The following is a 15,526-nucleotide window of genomic DNA, read 5'->3' as shown; positions in this document are numbered from 1 at the left end:
ATGAAAATGTCAGTTCTGAAAAACCTTTTCAAGGCCTATTGTTCTCTGTTTCAAAATGCCAGCTAAAAACTGCAGTGTGTTCTGAGAGCATGACTATGTTACTCAGTCAGCTAGCACTGAGGGACAGCCATTTAAAGTATTTCTGTAGTGATGGTGCGAAAAGGTAGAAAAAAATACCACAATCCATTCATTCTCTGATGGAAGAAGATGGTCTGTCAGTCAGTGTGTGGATCTGTGTGTGAGTTTCAGTAACCTATTAGTGCACTCTGACCTGAAATTACCAAGGTGCAGGGAGTGTTTGCTGTACCCGAGACGAGAGCACTTTGATAAAATCACATGTAATTATGTTTCCCAGAGATGGTACACAAGCTAGCTGATGCTGTCTGACCACGCTTAAATGATCTGCCTACCATCTCTCTAGTCGTTTTGTCTAATTATATGGAGGATATATACTGTAACCCTTGTATCTGAGGTCATAAAAATAAAACGTTCCTAAATTGTATTGTAGCAAAAATAAAAAAGTGTTTGATTTATTAAATATAAAAATAAATATAAAAATACAAAATGTTTATTAAGACCTAGCTATAAAATGTTTTGCTTCCCAAAGCATATGTGGTTCTGCAAAACATAAAAAGTAACTTTGACATAAAAGTCTTGAAAGCAGCGCCGATTTAAAAAAATATATATTTAACAAAATATATTTTTTTAAAAATCAAACACATTTAATCATGTCCCCTGACCAGTACATAGATTCCTAAATAAGTGATTTTCCTCCATTAAGAGCAATTCAGGCTTAGATTTTCTTCAAAACAAGAAAACAAAACTAAAGTTTCTGGAATAAGAGTCTACTTCAAGTTTTGATTTGACAGACTAAGAACCTCAGTCACAGCTTGACTTTGATTTTGCTTGATTATCAATCCATTTTCAGTATTCTTGGAACTGTATGTTTTTTTGTTGCTACACAGCGAGGATGTCGTATTGCAATGGCTCAGGGAGTTGTTGATGAAAAGGACCCTAGGAAAGCCCATCTCAGCAGTCCCACAACACCCCTGCTGAAAGTGCAAGCTTGCATTTACCACTGCACCTTAATGAGCTCTACCTCCCCAGAATCGATCCCAAGAGCATCAGGGGAATTAGATCGAGCTACGGACAAAAGATCAGCCTAGTTGGAACCACGGCTCTATGACTAAATAATCATAATGCTGACTATCTAGAACTTGTGAAAGCACCCCCGAAACTTATTGTGAAAGCCCACAAAACGTCTATACTAAACAGTTTTGCTTAGTGCATGGCTTTATTGCAAACGGAGGAAATTGCCATTATAATAAAATATGAATGGCAAGAGAATCAATTCTTGTTGATTCACAAAGGCTTGGTCGGCAAAAGATCAACATTATCCCACTCGGCCAAAATTCAGGAAATAATGCAAGGGGGCTTGTTGGGAGTTCAGGAATAAAATGTCAATAGTCGCTGTGACTAGAACGCCGCTCTAGAAACCTCTGATGACTCTGTCTCTTGCTGCCATTTGAATAAAAAAGCATCCTCACCTCCTCCATCAGCTAAAGTTTTCCTCAAGTCCAAATTTATGAATGTGGAATCCTATGTACTTGCCAAAATGATTGCACCAGAGCACTTCCGCCCCTCTAAGCTCTTGGCAGAAAGAAAATGTCACCTTAACTATGTTTCTCCTCCACATATTTAACTGCTCTACATAGGATCTCATTCAGTGATATATGCTGGATGGGTGTCAGATGCTAGAATGTCATTAGCCAGATTCCCTACAGTCATCAGAATGACAGGAATCTTAACACAAATGATGTATTATCAGACTTCAGTATGATTATAGTTGGCGTCTGATGTCTTAAAGTGAAATAATATAAATGCAATTTTATATTAGAAACATGTTTTAATGTGAAAATAGAACATCATGTGTCAGTGATTTGTCGTGTGTTTATTTGTTTAATGTCACAGGACACTCAATCATGTGTAGCAATCATTACTTCTCATTTAATAATACATGCATTAATACATACCTTGGCCCCAAAAAGTATCTAGACAATTAAGTCACACTTAAAAATAAATGTTATCGCATTAAATACAAAATACCAAATACTTAATTTTGTATACATTCTTTTATTTTTAAGTGTGGCGTAAGTGTCCAAATAATTTTGGTGCCACAGTTGTGTGACAATTGATAGAATAGACTACGAATTTGTACTAATATGCTGAAACATATTAGTGTAGAAAATTGCCATAGTAGTTTGTGTTTGTGAGTGGGCTTACAAGCCGCCATTCTGTGAGCATGATCTGTGTGTTGTGGAAAGGATGTGTTGGCTTCAGCAGGGGAAAACAGGTTGTTTGGGAGAGGAAAAGGTCAAAGGGGGAAGAGGAGGAGAGGAGTAGAGACAGTGAGCAGAGCAGTAAACAAGCATGGCTGCTGACCCGAACCCGAACCCTGACCCTGAGCTGTTAATTTAGCTTCTGGTAAAGCCCATATAACTTCCTGTAAAAGACCCAATTTTGTGGCTTTAAGTGTCATGTGTGTCCATGTGATTTGCATAAATATATGATAAAATATAACTTCAATACGCAATATGTCAAAAATAAAATAAAATAATAATGCGACTACATCTTCTAGAAATGTGTAAAATGATAATACTCAGTGTTTCATATTGAATCGTGTAATTCATATGAATCAGCCCCTGCTTTGCTTGGTTATAATCACTAAACAACCGTCCAAGAAATGTGACTATTTTTTACTATCAAAAGTGACAGAAATCGTTTGTAACATTATAAAAGTCTTTACTATTTTAAAGACAATGCTGTTCTTTTCAACTTTCTATTCATCAGGGAATACTACAAATCTGTCATGGTTTCCATAATATTATTAAAATGTAAAAGTTGTCTTGATCTCTCAGTATTAGATGTGTATCTAGATAATAGCAATATCTAGATGTGTATGTACTGTATAGCAGCCGTCTGTGTCGGACGGGCGGGTTAGAGCCAAGAACAAACACAACAGGAGCCGAGGAGTTTATCAAGTGAGGCAGCAGGCAGGGGTAACACAGGATGCACACAGGATTATCAGGAGAGCAAGGTCTCTCTCTGTCCCTTCCCCTGAATGAGAGGCCCATGGTCAGAGCCGCCACTGGGGCAAGAACGAGACCACGTTCTTCAGCTAGACTGCAGAGAGTTAGACAGAACCTGAGCTCTGAACCCAGACCATCAGATATAAGCGCTCCAACTGTCCTGGAGTTCCCAAAGCCTCATGGGAAGGCAAAACAAAGGAACTGTAAAATCTGCATTTTCGTTGTGGTCTAGCTCTGTGCAGTCTGTCTGTGTGGTACTGCTTTTGACCCAGGTGCTGATCACATGGCACAAACCTGCAGTTGGAGGCGGGGCCTGGCGTGGGGAGCACAGGGCAAGTTCTGACGGGTGAAAAAAGAGAGGACATATCAGTACACACCTGACCACACTGCCACATCTGTCTCTCTCACCTTATCACAGACTGTACGAGCACACACCTGTAGCTCATGCTATGCACACCTCATATACCGATTCCTATGTCATGGAGAATATGATAACTTGTATTTTTGTATAGCCACAATTTAAAGGTAAAATGTGTCATTTCTTGTGCCCCTAGTGGCAACAATTGGAATTGGGAATTGTGCTGCAGGAATGAGTCCTAAAACCCAGAGCACTTTTGCACTTTAAGTTCCATCATCCCAAAGTCAATGAGATTCATTTTTTGGATAAATGACTGAAATAAGGTCTGAACGCAAAGTTTTTCAGGGGAACGCAAATGTTTTGCAAGTGAACACAAAGTTTCTTGGGGGAACGCAAAAGCATTGAATTATAATTTTCCTCCCATCTCATATTTTTTCCAGCACCATGTCCCTTTAGGGGCTCCGTATGTTTCAGTTGGCCTCTGCTGGTTGATGACACAACTACAGTACACCATCTGCTTCTACAAAGCCTTTTTCTCTATTAATATATATATATTTTTAATTAGTATATTCCAAAAAAAGAATAAAATAAAATTATTATTAATAATTAATAATTATTAAGTAACATACATAACGCTAATATTAAATCTTTTATAATAGAGTTTTTTTTTGTGTTTGAGTCTTTTTTTGAAGAGTGAAAAAGACTTGCACTACTGTTCAAAAGTTTGGGTTGGTAAGATTTTTTAAAGGTTTTTGGAAAAAAGTCTCTTATGCTCACCAAGGCATTTCTTTGATTGAAAATACATAAAAACAATATTATTGTGATATTTTATTGATTAAAATTACAGTGTTACATGGTCCTCCATAAATAATTATTTTAATATGCTGATTTGCAGCTCAAAAAACATTTCTTATTATCACAATGAAATCAGTTGTGTTGTATTTTATTTATATTTTTGTGGAAACCGTGAATTTTAGTGGAATTTGTGAACCATACAAAGGTTTTAGTTTCATAGTTGTCTAAGCACATTAAATTAGAATTGTCACATAGGGGAAAAAACAACACACTTCACCTTTAAGTAAGATAAGCCAGTGAAAACATTCTCAGATCCGAGACTATGGTGATGCATCCAACCCCATCTGAATGGGTCACTGGAGTCCAGAGCAGCCAAACCCCCTAACTGACACTTATCAAACATGGCACCTCAACACTCCGAGGGCACATGCGCTATTCTGTAACAGTCAGGAGGAATAATGTGCGCACCGGCTTGGCCTTGGCCCAAAAACGTCTGGGTGAGTTGTGTTTCTGTCCTGCCTGCAGCTAAAGGTGACCTCTGCACCCTGATTGGCTCCATGAGTAAGAATCATGTGATCTTCATCGACAGTGTTTGGTCAGGAGAAGCTGACGGACACTTACCCTCGGGCCGGTATTGGGCGATGATGGTTACCGTCTGCCCCGCTCCTTTCAGTGCAGCTGCAGCTTGTTCATGAGTGGCACCTCGCAGATCGATTCCATTAACCTGAAATCAATCACAACAAAGGTTGTTACATCATTAGCATCAAACTGTCTAATGATGTTTCATCAATAACACTCACCTGAAACATTAACTAAATGATCAACAATACTAGAATGACTTTTTGACAATTTATTATCCCTAACAATACATTATAAGTGTACATTAAATAAAAGCTAATTCATCACCTGACCAATATTAATGTTTCAAATTATAAGTATTAAATGGCCAGCAATACTGTCACTCTTAATAAAACTCTCATATTTAAATTGCCTGACTTTCAGAAAATGTGGTATGTTGCTGCAGGAAAGCCTGGAGTGATCTGGCACTAGAAACGCCTGCTGTGATCCAGATGCACGGTTCTCCGGTTCAGGAAAAGCCTACAGTAGCAGATCAGTGGGTGGGCAGGACCCTGTAAGCCAGAGTCTGCAACGACTGGACCACTAAGTAATCAGTGTTCCTCCAAAATATGAGATTCTGCATCATCAGTTCTGTTTATGTGCCAATTTGAGCCACTGAAAGTCCAAGTTCAAGCAAGTTTGGACCGGCTGAGGGCAGGAAACCGCTGTACACTGCTGGCACACAAACCTGGAGCAGGTGTTGCAGGCAAACTGCTATTACAGGTGCACTCATTTTTCCTCATTAAAAAGTGTTGCACATAAATAAATCAATAGTAATTGTGAAAAATATGTATTAAATTATCTTCACTCCCATGAAGGCTCTTGTCAAATCAGTAGCCTAATAAAAGCTGTTTTGTGGGGGTCGACATGTCAAGATCACATTACCAGGCAAATGCTATTTGTTTCTTCCCGGTTTCCCCCATTACTGGACACTTTCAGTTGTGGAATAAATGAACCATGGCTGACAAGTGTTGTAGTCTTTATGTAGCAACTTGTTAGCCACTTACATTTTTAAAGCATTCAACAGTTTCAAAGTTCAAGTTTGAGGTACTGGACAAAAGTTTGAAAGGTTTTGAAAGGGAAAGGTTTCACTGAAGTCACTGAAATAAATGCTCAACAACGCTGCATTTATTTGATCAAAAATATTGTAAAAACATTAACATAGTGACATATTACAATTTAAAATAACTGTTTTCTATTTTTTTATATATTTTAAAATGTCATTTATTCCTGTGATGGTAAAGCTGAATTTTCAGCATCATTACTCCAGTCTTCAGTGTCACATGATCCTTCAGAAATCATTCTAATATGCTGATTTGGTGCTAAATATTTTCTTAATAGCAACGTTGAAAACAGTTGTGGGGCTTAATATTTTTGTGAAAACCATTATATATTTTTTTCTGGATTCTTGATTAATAGAAAGTTAAAAACAGAACAGAAAATATGAATAAAAAGAAAGTTCAAAAGAACAATTTATTTGAATTAGAATTTAAAAAAAAAAATTTAATGGTAGAGTATGACTGTGTGTAATTTTTGTTTTAAAACAAATTGGGTACATATCTTCATGTAATGTTAAGCACAGAACTTATCTCTGTTCTGAAAAGTCCTTTAACACTTTCTCAATGCCTGAAAAACACAAAACATTGTGATTTCTTGCTTAAGCTAATCAAAAGCGCTTTTTTTAGTCAGTTAAATGAAAATACAGTCACGTATTTTCATTATTAAGACTAATTAAAGCGATTTCCTATCATTTATAGTTAATAGCCAATGGAATCTCTTTGGGGTCCATGGGGGGCCGGTCTCTGCAGGGGAACAGGATCTTGTGCGACAGCAGGTTTAGGACTACAAACAGAAGATCTGACATGAGAGCACAGTGCAGTGGGAGGGGCAGACGAGGTGTGTGTGTGAGATGTCGTGTGTATGCCAGTCTCAGTGCGCCTGCAGCGTGTCCTAATGCTCATTTAACAGTGTGAACTCAGAAGGTACACCAAAGCTATTCTTAGACTCCAAATCAGGCCAGCACTCCATTATCTCTTCCTTCCCTCTCTATTTCTCTCCTCTCCCTTGTTCTTTCTTGCTTTCTAATCAGTGTCCTAAGAAGGCCTGTGATTGCTCTCAGCTCAAGTGGCAGAGACAGTAATTGCGGGGATCTGGATGGAGGGGTCTGATTACGACCGGCGAGTTCTGATGAAGCTCTGATAAACATAAATGATGAGATCAGCGATGGGAAATCAGCTTGGAGAGCTTCTCGAGTGGATCGCTCATCTGAATTGTTTCAATGAGAGCTGTAATTGCGCTGTCAATTAACACACCGCCAAAAAAGTTACGGCACTGAATCTGTGCCAAAAACTCAGTGCTGAAATTATAAGCAAAAAAAAATAAATCTGGTATTGGTGGAGTTTTGAGTAGTGACTAGAGTTTAGATTAGACTAGACTTTTTTAGAGTTCACAGAATGATGTGATGGCGCCATCTCCTGTTCAGCACAGGTGCTGCACTAGTCCGTGGGAATAGTATATATGATGTTTGTTCAAATAAAAAATCAGTATCAGTATTAAATAAAACTTAAGAAACATTAATATTACCCCATAAACATTTAGGTCTGTTAAAACAATAATACACATGACTAGGGGAGCCTAATGTAAAAGTTAAAGAAACAAGGTCATTTAAAAACCTAGATTTATCAACTACTCATTTGAATATTAAGAGAGACATGTCCTCCTAAATGTTTATATAGTGGTTACAGCTTTGTTTTTAACAAAAAAAGTCTATTCATGACCTTTGAGGTAGATATTTGAACCGTAATAAATGTTAAACCCAATAAATAATTGATTATCTCATGTTTAGAAACAAACAGGAAGAACAATGTACTTTGTGATGAGCACTGTGATCACATTTTCTGTTTTGCGCTCATATATATGATAAGCCACAATGATATTTGTGTATTTTCGTGCGTCCACTTACGGATAGGATCTGGTCTCCTCTCCGCAGCTCTCCGCTGAGGTCTGCTGGCCCTCCTGCGAGTATGAAGGAGACGAAAATGCCTTCTCCATCTTCTCCTCCAACGATGTTGAAGCCCAGCCCGGTCGATCCCTTGTGCAGAATGATCTTCCTGGGCTCCCTGTACACACAGTTCAGGTAATACATCAGATCAGAGTCCGTAGGGCTCAGCATCTCCACTGACACACGCTGCGCTCCTTTGTAAATATACACATGCAAACTATGCGTGCGCGCACACACGTATCCACACACTTGGGTCGGTCCAAACGGTCTATAATGTAGTCAAGCACAAGAGCTGACACCTATTGGGGACTGCTCCACTTATGTGCTATTTGTCCCATTTCCGCCCGGTTTCCTAGAAACGGAGAAGACGCACAGCCTCTCTCTCACACACACAGACACGCACACCAAAGACATAATGATTTTTATACTGTACAAACTGTATATTCTATCCTTTAACCCTAAATCACACATTTTTACACCCCCCCTTGCCTCCCCTCGTTTCATATGATTTATAGATGTTTTCCTCATGGGGACCAAAAAATGTCCCCACAAGGTCAAAAATTATATATTTTTGTATTGCTATACTTGTGGGGACATAATGGTCCTCATAACATAGGGAATACCAGGTACACACACACACACACACACATACAATATCTCTCTCACACACAGTCACTTACTGTATATCCTATGACAGATAGTATGTTCCTAATTATCTTGTGATTAAAACATATAGCATTGATTTACTGTTTTTTTTTTCTCTAACAGTGTGTGTACATATAAAATGTAATAATAAATACATAATATACTGTGTCATGTTTATGTATACACTCATATTTAAAACATAAAACCTAATAGATAAAATATAAACATTTTTTTAAATAAAATAAAGTTATATTATCAGCTTAACAATACACACAGTGTAGAATGTAGCACATAGTATAGAATTTAAAATATATATATATATATATATATAAAAAAAATTCAACTAATTCTTATTTTATGTCACAACATTTCTTTATTATTTTATTTTTCTTTTAAGAATTTGAATCCCGAGCTGTGCTGAAACACATTATAGGTTGTGATAAAATGTTCCCAAAAAGTCTGATCCACTTAGCCTGGGCCCATTCAGTTAGTCATAGGATCCTGACAGTTGGGGCATCATCCTGTCAAGTGTGACCAATCAAACCAAGAGATATCTTGAGCTGTGACACTTCTGTCAGATACACTTGAAATGTGAAGATAAACAATCTCCTGAGTTCACAGATGATAATGCAAAGAGACGACACCAGAGATGGAGCTATTTTCGAACAGAAGGCTAATCCGCTAGCGCTGTGTTCAATCTGACCTAGTTGTGACGAGGAGAGGCAGGCCCTTCCTCTCTCCCTCTCTCTCTCTTTCAGTGCGTCTGTTTGGCTCGCCTCAGATGCTCTTCAGGCCATAAACACAAACTAAGCCAAAACGCATCCCATGAAATGTGAAAACACACTTTTTGGGCATAATCATTATATTTATGAGCTTTTTTTTTCTGACTGGCTGCATTATGAAGTAGAAACATAAACAACAGCATTATTTAAAACCCAGCAGAAGGCTCAGGCAATCGGTTGCATCAGGAGTTGATCAAACAAACATGTAATCAGTAAGTGGTAATTCTGATTGTGCCAGTAATCCTGCTTTTCAGCAAATCAGTTACGACTGCCTGGCCAATGGTAAACAACCTAATTAATACTCATGAGTCAGACTGGCACGGCTGGATACCACCCCTCTCAGGAAGACATGTACTGTAACGCAAGGCCGTAACCATGTCTTGAACATACTTGTGAAGTAATCCATTTAAACTATTTGCAAATAATATTTTATTCAAAAATATGCACACATTAACTCTTGTTTGTATGTCTATTACGTCAAAAAAAAAACTTCTCTCATCACATTCAGTAATGAATGACATCAACATTTAAATGATAGCATATTTTCAATTCAAGATAGCAAAATTACATTAAAAAGTTCAGTAGTTTGCATCACTGTGTGTTACTGTGGGTCGTTAAACATATCTGTTGTAAAACAGTTGTCAAATATTAAATGTTTAGCTACTTACATCTTACCACGCACGCTTTCTTTGATCTGATTGGCCATAATTTTAACATTGACGGGCACTGTTAGACCGCTTATAAATTTTACTTTTTAAACGGTCTGTCATCCTAACAACAAACAGAGCGTATGTGATGGAGAGCAGAATAAAGAAATATACACTTACACTAGCATTTTTGGTGGCTATTAAGTCAACTAGAGCAAATTTCATCACATATTCTGATCTTATGATTGGTCTGATGCTACAGAAATTGAGCTCACATGTTTAGTAGTAGGCTACCCATTAGATATAATAATGCAGCCCATTGTTAATGAATGAGTGCATAAAGACCTCAAGCAAAGAACAGCTCCAATTCCCTTTGCACTTTGTAATAAAATCAATGGGTGCTTCTCAATATCCCTCCTCGTCTCCTCGCTCCTCCATCCTATGACCCGGAAACCGATCGAGCTCAGCCATCTTGAAGGACATCTTAATTCTCTAATTGTTTATGCCCAAAAAGTGCGTTTTCACATTTCGTGGGATGCATTTTGGCTTAGTTTTACCGACTAAATGTAACGCACATATAAATTAATTTATACTTTACCTTTGCAGTTTATATAAACCACACATCTCATATATTTCAAATCACTACTATTCTTTGAGCGCAGCTAATGATGCTGTGAAGTGGCGCTCGAGTGATCAAGTATTCCAATGTATAAAAAAGCTTTCATTCGATTCTTCTGTACTCATTTTCTTTCCTTGCAGCCTTCCCTCACATCCTATTGGGACTGGAGCTGAGATGCGAGGAAAGGAAACGAGGATGCACAAATAAGAATTGAAAAGCACCCAATATGTGAACAATATGTGATCTACACCAGCCGATTTTTACCACTAGATGGCACCCTATTCCATTTCTTTTCAACCACATAATTCATTTAAAAACCTATTGGGAATCTACCCTGAATCCCAACAGCATGCTTCAGCAGTAAGTAGAATTAAGTCATATATGTATTAATACTGCAAATACGGCACAGAAAAGGTGTGCTGACAGACTTTTTAAACAAGTCACAGAAGTGGCATATATGCTGATTGATAATTGTCTTGCACAGCTCACAGAAGACAAGCCACATGATGACTGTGACATGACAACAAAGTTTAAGGTGGCTCTGATTTTATTCATCTTAGTGAGTGGTTCGTGAGAGTGTAGTGAGTAGGATATAAATAATATAATTCTAAAATTATGAATTGACCAAAATTAAGGTCGGTATGAAACGGAAGTTGATAAAGATATTTTTTAAATAAAAGTTATTTTAATTAAACATTACAAGGGCACATGAATTTAAAAATAATGATGTTCACTGATAAATCATTTATAATAAACTGCAATATTCCATGAAAAAATTCGATTTTGATTTCATGGTAACTTGAATAATAGTCAATATTTAGTTTTAGTTTTTTTTTTGGTCAGGTAATCAGTTGTTTTACCTTAAAGCTTAAAAGAAATGATTAAGCCTGCATTATTCCAGCTTATACAAACATAAATTGCAGCTTATCATGTGACAGCTGATCTGAAGTCTGAGGACTCACGCTGATACTAATGATATGCTGATCAGTAGGTATTTGACACTGCATATAGATTTATTTTGAGTAACGGCTGGCTCAGAGGTGGGTTGAGTGCATGCAGCGCCCCACCAGCTGTAACCATCCTCATTAAACTCTCTCAATCTTTTCTCTTCACTCGCATTTCTATCCTCCAAACTTCTCTCTCTCTCTCTCTCTCTCAGCTGCAAAACACTGATAGAGCTCCTGTCTGTCTCCCCCAACACCTCAGTCCCAGATTACAAACAGCCAGTTTATCATTTCAAGTTCAGAGCCAAATGGGAAAACAAACCAAATAGATTACACTCGTTTTCCATTCACAATACCTGAGGAGGAGAGGGGCGGACTGGCATTTCATATGCAGCCCCACACACACATCTCTACCCACAATCATTTGTTCACTGTCATCCTGTGTTATTCTCCCTCCCTTCTCACTCCAAACATTCTTCCAGTGTAAGAGCGTTCTGAAAATGAAAATGTGTCATAAGCCTCATCCACGTGAAATATAAGCTGTCATTTCTAATGGGCTGGCATGCTGCGCTGTTGTCGACTGGCAAAATAACCATTGCCTTTCAAATTCAACCTCAATGAAGGAAAAGAATTGCAGAGTACCTATAATGACCCTCAGCCTTGAAGAAACGAGATGAAAGCTAAAAGCTGCATATTTCAGCGCTCGACAAAGCAAGAAACCTTAATGGATTTTTGCTCTTTAACACGTTCTTTCCATTTCTAGATGGTTGGTAACTTCACTTGAAACAAATTTGAGGTTTGTCAGTCAAACTGTGTGTGTTGTAAAGAACATTAATCCCATTACATGGCATCTGTTGGACACAACTATCAGGCACGTCAACAACACTGGAGCTAAATATGGTTGTCACTTTTCTTCAAAGGGCAATTTTTGTTAAGCCTCAAGCCTCATATTTTTGAATAGTAGTGATTCCTGTTCAATTCACAAACAAATGAACCCTATCAATCTATCGATCTATCCATCCATCCATCCATCCATCATCATCTATTGATCCATTCAAATATCCATCTCTATCTATACATCCATCTATCAATCATCCATCTATAGATCCATCCATCCTCTGAATCATCCATCTATCTATTGATCTATCTATCCATCAGTTCATTCATCCATTCTTCTATTGATCCATCCATCCATCCATTGATTACTCCATCTATCTATCGATCTATTCATCCATCCATCCATCTGTTGATCTATATATATTTCTACCCATCCATCCATCCATTATCTATCCATCCATCCATCGATTCCTCCATCTATCTATCTATCTATCTATCTATCTATCTATCTATCTATCTATCTATCTATCTATCTATCTATCTATCTATCTATCTATCTATCTATCTATCTATCTATCTATCTATCTATCTATCTATCTATGAATCCATACATCCATCTATTGATCCATTCATCCATGGATTCCTCCATCTCTCAATTGATCTATTAATTAATTAAATTCATCCATCCATCCATCCATCCATCCATCCATCCATCCATCCATCCATCCATCCATCCATCCATCCATCCAACCATCCATCCTGTTCAACAGCTATGACCTCCGAAATAAAACCATGAATACCTTATGACCTTTGTTGGGCTTCTCTCAGGCTTCAACACTCTGTGGTGCCAATCTATAAATGCCGCAGATCGAACAACACCCTCAAACATATCCGATACCTCTCGACACAATCAATGGGCTTTCATCAGATTCACAGATTCAGAGAACACTCACAGAGCAATTTAGCTGTTGAGTAGAAATGTTAAGACGTGTATTGATACACGCACCTCCCCGCTGTCCTCAAAAACGCTCTCTCAGCGAGAGAACTGGATGGCCTTTTCACTTCTTAGCTCAATGGAGTCTCCAGATAGCAGGCTCTTCTGCACCTTTGACTGTTAGAAATTAGAATCACAGCGGTAAACTCCGATACACTCAGCAGATCCAATCGAATCTTTTCTGCTTCATTTTCTGTCCCTTTTAAAGAGCAGGTTGGCCTCGCTAGGGAAGTTTAAAGGATGACGCAATAGTAAACACTGAACTGTATACAATGAATGGTATATCATGAAAACAAGTGTTACAAAGCTGGTAGAAAATGTACCGCTGATCAACGTGAGCTGCGTCTTTATTGCCAACTATCAGTGAGAGGGAAGATGGAGGTTTGGTAGAGAGGGTTTCATTATTTTTTGGTTCATTAAAGTGCATGTCCCACAATGCATTGCAAAGGATATGTAGGGAATAAAGAACAAACACTTTTGCCACAATGCAAACAGCTTTTCTGAGAATCTATCATTTTGTTTCTAAGGAAATAGCCAAAGAGTACATTAAATATAAACACCAGTCCATTAAGACTGGTGAGACTGGTGGTCCATTAAGACCTTTTACGGCAAGCAGCAAAATTATTAAATCATTTATTTGACCACAACAAGATGTGTATGTCTTCTTAGTTTTTTTTTTTCCAAGTTTATTTTGGATACTAGAGTTTTGCCAGAGCAATGAATTGAGTTAAATCGTTTTTAAAATAATTATATAATTAAATAGTTTTTGATATGTCTATTTTTAAATTAATAAATCCATAATAAAACCATCAAAATACATAGGCAAAACTTATGTACCAAAGAATAATCCTTAGGGTTTGTTAGTTAATTCAAATCTCTTATCCTAGGCTGTCTTAACAAACACCACTTATAAATTGAGCTAATTTAATCTTCACATCCTCACTGATAATATAAGATATGAATAAAAGATGAAAGAATTAGTATTCTTCTCATACAACACCAATATACATAAACAACACCTGCCACTGTTAGAATTGGTTATAGATTTCAGACAATTGTTATTTGCATTCTCCAGAAGCATATTTCAAAAATCTGTCAGGAAACTAGATTAAGCTAGTTTATCCTGCTCTAACAGGAACACAAGTCATACAAATTAGAAATAACAAAATCTTGTGGGAACTGTGATTTATGGTCGGTGTCATTGCAAATTTGTCCACATCAGCAAAACACAATTAGTATGCACCCTTTGTTTTTAGCCCCAAACAAATTATTAATCATCATACAAACAAAACTATCACTTCAAATCAGTGAGCAGCCAGTGTAGGGGACACAGCCCCCACCGAACGCATATGGTGCAAAGCTACAGAAGTGCCCGGAAACCAAGAGCGACTCTGCCAAATGGCTTCATCCATTTGATCCGAATTGAGTGATATGAAGGAATCTCCCTCCTGACTGATGATTCAGAGATGACAGGATCTGGAGATATACTCTCTGGGAACCATGCTTGAGGTTGTTGATTAAGATCACATTAATGTTTGTGTACAGTTGCCGAGTGGATACACATTAAGAAAACATCAAAGACATTTTAATTCTAGTCAAATCTAAGGGTATGACTACACTGAACAAGAAAGAATCTGCTTGGAGGATCATTTTGCAAATTGCATACCAGTATCTCCTGGAGATGCCTAAAGAGTTCAGTGATACCTGGAAAAACTTCTTGGATTTGACATCTGCCAGCTCATGGACCACATTTCTACATCCAGAGTTTTGAGCCAATAACTTGAGCCATGAATGGCATAGAAATGGCACAAGGGCATAATCACAGCTTTTTAACAACCTGTCGCACCATATATTCTTAGAGCGCCACATGATTTTTTTACTGGCAGCTGTCAGGAGTTACTCAAACAAGGCTAATATGAAGTAACAGCACTCTTAGGCAGAGTATTTTGGTGTTTGTGCACCATAAATTGACAACTGTTCCCTTTTGGTAAGACACTGACAATCTCACATTCTCGGTCACACAGAACTGGCCATTTTCACAGAACTGCTGCCTGTGCTTTCCCTTGAAAAGCATCATCAAAAACCTGGCAGACCCTCAACATGAGAGACAGCGATCCATTAATCACAGATGTTAACGCTGGCATTTTCATGAATGCTTTTTTCGCAAGTCCTGAGGATTTAAGCGATGCATTAGGTG

The 15,526-nt window shown here is 37.8% G+C and overlaps 1 protein-coding gene across 12 annotated transcripts in view; it reads right to left on the bottom strand.

Moving 5' to 3' along the window:
- The window catches only part of dlg2 (discs, large homolog 2), a 243,638-nt gene that overhangs the window by 29,539 nt on the left and 198,573 nt on the right, over positions 1–15,526 (bottom strand). For 9 of the 12 annotated variants that reach the window (XM_081354624.1, XM_081354630.1, XM_081354633.1 and 6 more), the window contains 3 exons: positions 7,823–7,979; positions 4,864–4,966; positions 3,384–3,428 (listed from right to left, as the gene is read on the bottom strand). In XM_081354624.1, coding sequence (XP_081210750.1) covers positions 3,384–3,428; positions 4,864–4,966; positions 7,823–7,979 — 305 coding nt within the window. The remainder of the gene's footprint in view (positions 1–3,383; positions 3,429–4,863; positions 4,967–7,822; positions 7,980–15,526) is intronic. The other 3 variants (XM_081354629.1, XM_081354632.1, XM_081354635.1) reach the window with 1 other exon arrangement.

This window comes from Scardinius erythrophthalmus, assembly GCF_964197995.2.
Source record: "Scardinius erythrophthalmus genome assembly, chromosome: 23".
Taxonomy (NCBI): Eukaryota; Metazoa; Chordata; class Actinopteri; order Cypriniformes; family Leuciscidae; genus Scardinius; species Scardinius erythrophthalmus.
The sequence above is the reverse complement of the archived record's forward strand: the minus strand, read 5'-3'. Positions and strand labels throughout refer to the sequence as shown.